At 39.7% G+C, this 12,021-nt stretch overlaps 1 protein-coding gene across 4 annotated transcripts in view; it reads right to left on the bottom strand.

Annotated features, from left to right (window-relative positions):
* SORT1 (sortilin 1) overlaps positions 1-12,021 on the bottom strand; it is a 67,452-nt gene that overhangs the window by 32,881 nt on the left and 22,550 nt on the right. For all 4 annotated transcript variants that reach the window (XM_027536284.1, XM_027536285.1, XM_027536286.1 and 1 more), the window contains exons 3-5: positions 10,643-10,716; positions 839-941; positions 138-302 (exon numbers count right to left, since the gene is read on the bottom strand). In XM_027536284.1, coding sequence (XP_027392085.1) covers positions 138-302; positions 839-941; positions 10,643-10,716 — 342 coding nt within the window. The remainder of the gene's footprint in view (positions 1-137; positions 303-838; positions 942-10,642; positions 10,717-12,021) is intronic.

Genomic DNA, 12,021 nt, shown 5'->3' with positions numbered 1-12,021 from the left:
ACCCAACACTTCATACCATAAGAAGTCACTAGAAGCCAGTCCAACATAAAAAGCATCACCTACACAGTCCTCTTCAGACAGTGCGTTTTGAGACTATAAAACACAAAAGGCAAGACAGGTTCTTCAGACAGACTTACTTCAGTGCTGAGAGCTAGAAGATAATCAGAATTTTGCGGGCTATACATCATCTGAGTCAGAGGATGAAAAGGGAGATTGGTCTGGACAAAGTTCTTTGCAAAATCTGATGATCTGAAGATTCTTCCTCCATGACTTCCTCCAGATACCTCTGCTGTTAAAATCACCTGGTCAGGGAGAAGGAAGTTCAGAACCAGGGTATAATACTATAAAAGTACATGAAGTTCCTCCACCATTTTCACCAGACATTTGTTCAAAAATTTTAGTTCCAAAAGTAAGAAGAGTTATAAAAATAGATTAGTTGATACACTCTCTTCCTGAAGTATTAGTCTTACGAAAAAAAAATACTGTCCTGAGACAGTGCATTGTATCTATGAAGATAAGCTTGATCAGTCTGAGATTAGCCAGTTTCCCCAAAGACTAGAATGTTGTCTTTAGACGTATACCTCGTAACGCTAAACAACCACCGCATAATTATGAAGAGTTTTGATGCATCTTAGACAAGGTCCAAAGAAAACAACTTGTGTGCAAAATGCCAATCTTTTGTAATCAGTATTAAATTGTTTCATTTTATTATATTGTAAATATTGTAATAGTAAACTAAACATATTGCTGTGTATCACTGGACCATTCAAATATCAACATCTGACGGCCTTGCACATGGTATTATGCACAGTTTTGTACACATATGGTATAGTCTCACCTTCCCAGAGTTCTCAGGACCAATAGCCATGCCAAATTCAGTCCGAATGAATGTGTTATTGATGAGATTTGTGATATCCTTAAAGTTCTTTCCATAGTCCTCACTGAGAGGGAAAAAAAGGACAAATTTAGAATGCAGAGGTCATGGGCACTGTTGGGTTTGTACCTAGCCTCCCTCACTCTCCGGCACTCACCCTCCTGATTCTACCCCTACCCGCGGTGGTGGGCCTAATTAGTGGAAGGAAGTTCCAATCCCTCATGGGTGACAGGGTCAGGAATGAGGAAAGGACCTAGACTGAGCCAGTAAGAAAAAAGTGGGAGAACTGGGATCAATTAGGAAACACACTTAAGACAATCACTTAATGAAATGGTCTGTCTTCCTTAAGGATCAGTGGTTCTTAACCAGGGTATTTTTGCCCCATGCCCCCACCCCACCAAGCAAACATTTGGTAATATCTGGAGACATTGTTCATTATCACAAGTCAGGGTTGGGTGCTACTGACATTGTATTGGCATTGTAGTAGGTAGAAGTCAGGGGTGCTGCCAAACATCCTACAATACATGGGACAGTGTCCCAAAAAAAGAGAGGGCCACAAGCATCTGGCATCAGATAGGGCATCTGGCCCCAAATGCCAAGAGCATCAAGGCTGAGAAACTCCCATGTTGTCCTATGTGAATACAAAACAGAACAAAAAAATGCTACAGGCATTCTGATACAGTGAGAGCCAAACTTGAAGTAGAAGCCAACATAAGTGGCCAGTACTGCGAAATAGTTCTGGGATTCCAGACAGGTAGCCTGTGACGCTGCACTGAATCGACCCATCCTTCCTCTATGAATTCCCTTATTATTATTTTTTAAAGATTTTTTGATGTGGACCATTTTTAAAGTCTTTATTGAAATGTTACAATATGCTTCTGTTTTTTATTTTGATCTTTCAGTCCTGAGGCATGTGGGATCTTACTTCCCTAGCAGGGATCGAAACCACACCCCTAGCATTGGAAGGTGAAGTCTTAACCACTGGACTGCCAGAGAAGTCCCAATTCCCTTATTACTTAAGCTATTATATTAAAAGTTTGAGTTGGGCTCTCTGCTAAAGGTAGCCAAAGGCCTTCTAACTAATTTATCAATGCATTGTATTGTACTCATGATAAAGCTTGTAAGTTAAGTAGCAGGATCTTGAGTACCTCCTCCCCCAAAGTTACCATCCTTAGGCACAAATCTCTTAATGCATGCAGCACACAGCTAAAGAAGACAGATAAACTTAATCTCAACTCCCAGGTTGTTTAAAGCTTTTCCCAAAAGTTCATTTCAACAATATCTTTGTGAAGTATTAAAGTCAATTTTTAGATTTCAAAAAGTAAGACAAAAAAAAAGTCAGGAGTATTTAATACTATGCACAGCTCTAACATGGTATATAATGCTGCTGCTGCTGCTGCTAAGTCGCTTCAGTCGTGTCTGACTCTGCTCGACCCCATAGACGGCGGCCCACCAGGCCCCGCTGTCCCTGGGATTCTCCAGGCAAGAACACTGGAGTGGGTTGCCATTTCCTCCTCCAATATAATGCTAGACCTTAATATTAATTAAATTTCAGTATCATAAGTGCTGCCCACAGTGCACTGCAAGTCAGTTGCCCATGATAAATGCAATGTACAGTGGTCTTCACTGATACGACTTAAGAGGTGGTACAGTTTTGCTATTAGCCTCAACAGAAAAAGAATCACAGAACCACAGACCATGAGACAGGCAAGGAACTGAAGAGAACATCTTGTCAGACTCCCTTATTTCACAGAGGAGGAGGTTCAAGGGGAAGCAATTCATCAAAAGTCAACCAGTCAATTAAGGGCAAAACTGAAACTACAGTCTAATTCTCTTAACGCTCAGCCCCAAACTTGAGACAACTTTTAATTACGTGTAAGGAATTCTTCCTTGGCAACCAGTGGTCCTGCTCTTTCTTGCCAGGGCTTGTGGCCTGTCAGGAAAGGTCTGCTTAGAGGAAACTGAAGAGAGACAGGAGGGAAGTATCTCTGAGAGAAGGTACAGGTCCCTTCACCATGCTAAAGCAAACTACATGGGACTTTTAAGTTGTCTTTCCATCTCTTAGAACACACACAGAAAAAACTAAATAAAATAGGGATTAGAAACCACCCAACAGATTCCTGTTACCCTGCCTTTGACTTCTGAGTACAAGAAAAGTTCTTATCTTCTCAACAGCAGGCCAAGAGATACGCATATTCAAGTCCTAGTTCTACAGTGCATACATCATCAATAGCTCAGACCATGTCCTAAAGGGTTTGCAGCAGCTAGATTATCACCAGTTCACAAATCACCCCTCCTTCGTGACATCCCAGGGAACCTCCACAAACCTGCTGGCAAGTGCGCTTGCTTTTCAAGAACTTGGCACAACAAACACATCCCTGCCCTTCAGAAAAAGAAAGCAACACGAGGGAAACAAAAAATCATCTGCTACAACACTCTGGCACTTTAGCCAGATAAACAAATGGAGCATGAGAGACCAGTGTCAACCTGCTGGGATTTAAGTAGTGTTTTGTCAAGGCCATGTTGGGCCCAGGAATATATTTTAATATGGCACTTTGCTTTAAAGTGGCTTTATCTTTTATCAGCATATATATTGGCACACATCATACATCATGGAGAGGAAATCAATGAAACACGTTGAAAAAGAAATCACTTTTCAAATTCCATATGATAATTAAGAGTTATGAACAGGAAACATTAACAAAGCCCTGTGAAACCATCTGCTTTAGAAGTAAGTCTTTTTAATAACAATTCTATACATCAAACCTAACAAAGCTCTTCCTGGTTAGCAAAAACAAATGATCACTTTTGCTATATCTGTGGTGTAAACATGTATAAGAATATGTACATTTGTAACAATAAAAAATAGTATTAGAGTACAAACGTTTTTGGGAGGATAGAGCTTAATACCACCAAAGAACATGAAAAATCTAGACATTATTTAAATAAATGGAAAAAAAGTAATCATCACATGGAGTTCTGATAAGACATAGCATTAAAATTCCTCCTAAGACGAAGGACTCAGGAGGGTATTTTTCCAGAAGACTAACATGTTGACTGACACTCAACCCAAATGCCAATAATGAAGAATCACACCTCCATTTTTGACCACTTTTCATTTATAATACAGAGGGACTGTGACAATGGGCATTTGACCTGCAGACATTCAATGAAAAGTAACAATAAAAGAATCCTACAATAAATATCTCACAGAATCTTACATTTTACTTTTTTCAACAATCAAACAAGCATAAATATCCTTGTTTGGTTGATTTTCAGGCCTAACCACTTCTTTACTCCTTTAATTCATTTTTGCCATGATTAAGTCACTATAAATGATTACATAAAAGCAAAAAGAAAGACAACAAACTCCAAAAAAATTAGTTTTGTAGTTTTCACTAATTGAGAAAGCTTATACAGTTAATCCTCACTATTTACAGATTCCATATTTATAAATTTGCCTACTCAGATTTGTAACCCCAAATCAATACGCATGGCACTTTTCTAGTCACTGGCAGATATGCATAGGGCAGCGAAAAATGTGTCACTTGGGGCTCATGTTCCCTTCTAAAGTCCAACAAGCGGCTGGCCTGCCTTCTTGTTTCAGCTCTTATACTGTACATGAGTATCTTCCTTACAGTCTGTTTACTGCTCTGCATTTTGCATTTTTGTGCCTTCTGTTGGTGCTTTGCTATTTAAATAGTCCCCAAGCACAGTTATGAAGTGCTGTTTAGTGTTTCTGGAGAAAATATGTGAGTTAGATAAACTTCTTTCTGCAACAGTTGGTTGTGAGCTCAACGAATCAATAATACACATAAGGTATCTTTAAACAGAAACACACATAAAACAAGGTTAATAGACTGATCAACTGAAGAAAATGAATGCTGTGGCCAGAAGTTTGCAGGAACCTAATTCTGTATTTCCCCTAGAAGCAATGGCTCAGTATTCACTAATTCAGTATTCATGGAGACTGGAGAACATAATTATTGTGAATGAGAACTAACTGGATTGAAATTTCCAGTTAAAAGATCAATAAGGAGAATGTAGCTTATTAAAATGTTCCAAAAGACTTACAGACCTGAAACCACTACCGGGTGAGATGGGCAGAATCTGAATCTACATTAAACTGAATTCCCAATACTTCAGTTTCTTTGTTTTAACCCCAACTGTCTCTGATGCTACCTTATGTGTTTTAAATTTAATTTTCATTGTGTTTTATCCTTACTTGAAAAGGATGCATGTTTTCTACAGAAGTTTTGAAAATACAAGTAGGAAAATAAAGAGGGTGAAATATTATAAATAAAATCACACAACTTTTTATTAGAAGGAATGTGAGTATGTATCTGAGGTCCTTATTTTGCTCTGATTGACAATAAGACAATCCTAAGAACAGGATTTTCATTCCCATGAAAATCATGGGAATATTTAGGTGACAAAAACCACCTAGCTTCATGATTTTTATATGCCCTAAGTTTGTAAAAATGAAGGTGCAGTAAAATGCCATCATCATACATTTCAATAAACTTTAAGAAACAAAAAAGCAGAAAAATATATTCTGCAAACAGAATTTATGCTAACCTTGTAATTAGAATATGCAGTCATTGCTAATAATCTACTAAGGTGAAAACTGAGCCAAGCATATCATTAAAAAGGTTGTCATAATGAGATGCCTTGGAGAACCTGGTTTACTGAACTCTTCTTTAGTATCTGCTGCATATCTTTATTGTTTATTTATTTATTGACCATGTGGGTTCTTAGTACCCTGACCAGGGATCAAACTTGCATTTCCTGTGGTAGAAGCATGGAGTCTTAGCCACTAAACTGTCAGAGAAGTTTCTGTTGCATATATTTAAGTTATCCTTTTTATTAAACCTCAGGTAACATCCTGAAAAACTTACATTGACTACAGTATAAACTTTAATGTGAAATCTCTTAGAGATTCCCTTACCAATTTCCAAAATTTGAACAACTTTGAATAGGAAATAGAAACCACAAGTAAAACAGTCCAGCAGTTTTCTGTTAACTTGGTATAGAATTTTGCTGTACATAATGTGCTTCACTAAGTTAATCTTACAATGAAAGGTTAGACTCAAAGGGCCATAAAACAAAAAGGCACACAATATTTGTTCCTGAAAATCAAATTGTCATCTTAACTACAGCTGCTGCTGCTAAGTCGCTTCAGTTGTGTCCGACTCTGTGCAACCCCATAGACGGCAGCCCACCAGGCTCCCCTGTCCCTGGGGTTCTCCAGGCAAGAACATTGGAGTGGGTTGCCATTTCCTTCTCCAATGCATGCAAGTGAAAAGTGAAAGTGAAGTCGCTCAGTCGTGTCCAACCCTCAGCGACCCCATGGACTGCAGCCTACCAGGCTCCTCCATCCACGGGATTTTCCAGCCAAGAGTACTAGAGTGGAGTGACATTGCCTTCTCCGTAACTATAGCTAGTTATTTCCTTTTTAATTTCATATTTGCAAGTGAGAGGTAAATGAACTTTATTATCTGTTATATGAATTAACATTCCTGAAGAGGGAATCAAAATTTATACTATTCAAATATGATTCCCTTTAATTGAAGATATTAGTATGTTATTCAATTCTATCCAATCATTAATGCCCAGGGACTTTATTTCCCAAATCTGTTAACAATCCTCTTTCTGAAGTGTGCTCCCTCTAACTCGGCAAAGGTAACAGAAACAACTAACTTCCTTCTCCTCACACATACCTCCATGCGGCACTGCTTATGGCAGGTGGCATCTCATTAGCTGCCTCCTATTTGAATCCCAAATGAACCTTTGACCACATAAGATTTGAGAGAGAAAGACAATCCAATAAATAATACAATCATTAAAGCTGCGAAAAACAGAAGAGTCTTCAGAGCAGATTCAACAGGCTTTTATTTCATTTCTCAGTTGCACAAGCTCAGCATATTCAGGACTCATTTTGCTCAAATTGCTCCCTCCCTTTCCCATTTCTCAAGCAACACGTGCCTCTTGGCTGGTGTGTCCAACAACATGAGTCACTTCAGACTAGGCCAGGCCAGCCTAGCTGGGGAGGCAACAAGGCATATTTACAGTCTCCACCCATATTTCGGAAGAGTTTTCATTTCACAGCAGGGAGGAAGTAATTAATATTCAAAATGACCTTGGTAAAACCAAACAAACCCAACAAACAAACCTGGTGTGCAAAATGAAGAAAAAGAACCTTAGTAACATACTATACCAGAAACAACTCGCTTTACTCTCTAGTAAAGTGTATATTAGTGGTTTCTCACAAGACTAGACAAATATAGGATGGAAAAAGGCTGAGTCAGAGGGTGGTAGGTATTTAAGCAGTAACACAGCGATACTGTTTTGTTTTGTTTGGGGTTGTCTCAAAGTAAGCACAACGCTGAAAAGCAAAAGGACAGGAAAAGCAGTCGTGAAAACACTGCACTCCCCATGGGTATGACTCTGGTCTGTCAGGTCGGTCCAGTTCTAGCCACCTGATTGAAGAGCACTATAGAGGCTAACACGTGAATTCAGAAGGCAAGCAAAAAAGCGGCTGAAGCAACAGGTTTAGAACATAATTCAACCAAGAGAAGGAATTTAGTAAAGGATTCAAAACATGCAGAGATCAGAGAGGAGGTTTTCATTTGCTACCATAATAAAAACTGGAAATAGGCATCTTCTTAAGAGAAACCCAAGTAAGATGGTAGGTGTTGTGAGAGGGCATCAGAGGGCAGACACACTGAAACCATAATTACAGAAAACTAGTCAATCTGATCACACGGATCACAGCCTTGTCTAACTCAATGAAACTAAGCCATACCGTGTGGGGCCACCCAAGACGGGTGGGTCATGGTGGAGAGGTCTGACAGAATGTGGTCCACTGGAGAAGGGAATGGCAAACCACTTCAGTATTCTTGCCTTGAGAACCCCATGAATAGTATGAAAGGCGAAATGATAGGATACTGAAAGGGGAACTCCCCAAGTTGGTAGGTGCCCAATATAGTACTGGAGATCAGTGGAGAAATAACTCCAGAAAGAATGAAGGGATGGAGCCAAAGCAAAAACAATACCCAGTTGTGGATGTGACTGGTGATAGAAGCAAGGTCCAATGGAGATCAGTCCTGGGTGTTCATTGGAAGGACTGATGCTAAAGCTGAAACTCCAATACTTTGGCCACCTCATACGAAGAGTTGACTCATTGGAAAAGACTCTGATGCTGGGAGGGACTGGAGGCAGGAGGAGAAGGGGACGATAGAGGATGAGATGGCTGGATGGCATCACTGACCCGATGGATATGAGTTTGAGTAAACTCCGGGAGTTGGTGATGGACAGGGAGGCCTGGCGTGCTGCGATTCATGGGGTCGCAAAGAGTAGGACACGACTGAACTGAACTGATGACATACATGTGTGATATTTATCACAGCAGCATTAACAATAGTGAAAAAACTACAACTTAGGTGTCCAAGAGAATAATGATTAAGTAAATTCTTTCAATCTAACAAAAATGATAAGAATTTGACAAATATGGTACGAGCAGTGACCAATCAGAATGGTTATAGTTCATAACATCAGGTGTTGGTAACACTTCCATGCTGGCTGGGGTGGGGGTGTACTTGTAGAAGCTATGGAGGCACCTGGGGGCAGGCAGGAAATCACCTTTTATTAACTGGTATGGAAGGCTTTCAATTCATTAAAAAAACTATGAATAGCACCACAGTGCCAGTACATGCTGGTTACATGCCGTATCTGGCCACTGGCAAGGCAACAGCTAACGGTACCAAGTTCTTATTCCATGATAGGTGCTGCAAAGCACAACTCTCAATGGCTCTAAGGTGGCTGCTAATATCATCTTTCTTTTACAGATGACAAAAAGACTCAGGGAGGTTAAATGACTTACCCAAGTTCATTCTGCTCACAAATAATGCTGAGATTCAACCCCAGGCCTATATGCCAAGAGGTAACTTTACACTGTACCATGTTGCTTCCTTAGACTACAGAGTTATATGGTATAACATTAAAGGGGAAAAGTCAAGATAATAAACTGTAAATAAGATTACTTGACTTTAAGGTGAATTTTTTTTCATTTAAAATTTCCAATGTTTTATAATATGGTTGCATTGCTTTTTTAATGGAAGGTGAATTGGTAAGAAAACTGTATCATAAAGAATTTTACAACAGCAAAGTTTCTTAAAAAATGGAAAGAGTTTACTAAAGTTACAAAAATCTTAACGCATTTTTTTCCTTCCCAAACAGGATACTTTTCATCTACCCGTAATGGTTCAACTAGTTTTCTAACTTAATATACAAAATCACCTATAAATTACAGTCCCTTCTAGAATTAGGATTCTGTAATACCTTGTCAATCCTTATCAAACAAATAAAAATACTATTAGCCTAAGAATTATTAAAGAAGACAAGACATTCCTTCATTCGATTAATATGTACTGCCTGTTGTGTGTCAGTCATTTAGCTAGTTGCTGGAGAACCCCAAGTTAGTCAAGAACCTGCCTTCATGCAGTGTACAACAATTTCAAGATGGCAATTCTTTCTTGACCTCTTTTTTTAAATTAAAGTCTCTGTGTTGAAGGGCAGAAAGCACTGGCTCCAGACTCAGGAGCAGCAGTCAAGGGTCACCTATTGGGAAAGGGAGGCTGGACTGATATATATTAGAGTTTCAACATGGGTTCGCTCCCACCTTGGCCAACGTCAACAATCAATCAAAGAACCCTCAGAAAGTATGGTGGCTCCAGGGACATCCTTTGGCCCAGAGGGTAATTTCTATATTATCTGCTGAAATGTCAAATTTCTTTAGGTCCCTAGGCAGAAAATGGGATAGGCACACACGATTGAGAAGACAATCAGCAACTTCTGGGAGTTAGCTGACTTTGAATCTTACAGGTAAGGAAAAGAATCCTACCCTTTAACCAAGCTGGACCTTTGAAAAGACAACTCTCAAACTTTGTGAATGTCACAGTACAGACTATAGTCCCAGAACATATATTACCATCATCATTACCAGGCACTTTGGTAGGCCTGACCTGAGAACCTCCTTTGGACCTAAAAACAATCTGTTGGGGGCTCATAACATTAGATGAAAAATATTATCTAATATTTTAGATATTAGGTATCTAACTTCCCTGGCAGTCGAGTGGTTAGACTCCACACTCTCACTGCCAGGGCTTGGGTTCAATATCTTATCAGGAAACTAAGATCCCTCAAGCCACATAGTGGGGCCAAAAAAGAAAAATCACTTGGAAGGTAGAGTAAGGATTGTTACATCAGGAGTATAAAACCATTTGTCCTCATAATAAGTAGAAAGATGGTTAAACTCTATGCTGCTGCTGCTAAGTCGCTTCAGTCGTGTCCGACTCTGTGCGACCCCAGAGATGGCAGCCCACCATGCTCCCCCATCCCTGGGATTCTCCAGGCAAGAACACTGGAGTGGGTTGCCATTTCTATTCTATGCTACCTCCCCACAAATAAATATCCATTTAAATAAACATACACACACTCCTACAGACTCTTCCTTTATCTTCTTCTACTGTTCTGCCACTCAGTCAGGTCAACCTTATTTCCTTGGAACTAGATTCCTTTTCATGCTGCTTTAGGTTGCTAATTAGATATTAAAAAATGTGCTAAGGGCCACAATCTGGTGAAAATTTAAGATGGCCAGAAGATCTTTTAAATCAACTGTTAGATCCCATCATGCCTAGAAAAGCAGAGAACTTACAGTCACAATATGTTACTCAATCAAATTCCCCAATCATATGCTAGGCATCTCACCTTCGATACAGCTTGGACTGTCCAAAAGTCATAATTACCAGTGGTACATGGAAGGTGGTTAAGACTAAAATGATCTGGAGAGACAAAAGCATGTGGTCAATAAGAAACATAATCCAATTATATGTTTGCAACATCTGAATATCAGAAAGATTGCCAATAATTCTACTTCACAGTAGTCTATATTGTAATACATCTGAAAACCAAGAAGGACCAAGTGATTATGGCTTACAATGATTCAAATTCTCAGCTAATTTTGTTGAGATGGTCCCACTGCCTACACCTGATGCAGTGTGAAACAGAGCTGCTGCTGCTGCTGCATCGCTTCAGTCGTGTCCGACTCTGTGCGACCCCATAGACGGCAGCCCACCAGGCTCTGCCGTCCCTGGGATTCTCCAGGCAAGAACACTGGAGTGGGTTGCCATTTCCTTCTCCAATGCATGAAAGTGAAAAGTGAAAGTGAAGTCGCTCAGTCGTGTCCGACTCTCAGTGATCCCATGGACTGCAGCCTACCAGGCTCCTCTGTCCATGGAATTTTCCAGGCAAGAGTACTGGAGTGGGGTGCCATTGCCTTCTCCGGAAACAGAACTAATCAACTCCAAATAACAGTAAAGGAAGAATTTAACTGTTTTGTATCCACATTATTCTAAGATATTCTCAGTCAAGAATCATCTCTTTCTGATTACAAGGCTAGAATAGGGTGAATGCTCTAATAGAGGTTGCTATGTCACATCTGTCCTTTTCTTCTTCTCCCTGCTATTAGTTCTCCATGAAATCAATTTTTTAAATAAGTATTTTTCTAGAGAAAACATGCATGAAGATATGATTGTGATAGATTGGAATAAGAGGCTAGGGAGTCTCATACAGCCATTTAACAAGAAATCTTGGAGATATCAACTATCTTAGATAAAGTGATAAATCATGGGAAATAGTGAACAACTCAAATTTTAGAAGCAAATGAGACAGGCTTAAAGAAATTCTACCAGCAATTTAAAAATTAATAACTTGTTCTTTAGTACAAAAATTGTATTTCTTTCGGCTTCTGATATAGCCTCACGTGCCTCAATGCTCTGATACATACATTACTGGAATACTGGAGGGCATGAGCTGTGGTCCCTGCCCTTGCTCAGGCAGGATAATAACAGAGCAGGTAATGTCAAGCCCTGTTCAAGACCTGAGGCCAATGAATCCTCAGCAAACCTCCTACTGGGAGTCAGGTTACATGCTACGAGGATTAAGGAGAAGCTTACTGACTGTCTCATTCCCCCAATCCTGGCAGTACCTACCTCCTTTGTGGTTGGGGGAAGGACAACAGATGGAGCTGAACAGTGATAAGCCCATGGCTGCCACAGTCCTTTAACACTAACTATGGGAAAGGATAC

Source organism: Bos indicus x Bos taurus, chromosome 3 (genome assembly GCF_003369695.1).
Source record: "Bos indicus x Bos taurus breed Angus x Brahman F1 hybrid chromosome 3, Bos_hybrid_MaternalHap_v2.0, whole genome shotgun sequence".
Taxonomy (NCBI): domain Eukaryota; kingdom Metazoa; phylum Chordata; class Mammalia; order Artiodactyla; family Bovidae; genus Bos; species Bos indicus x Bos taurus.
Note: the sequence above shows the minus strand (reverse complement) of the source record. Positions and strands in the feature narration are given on the sequence as shown.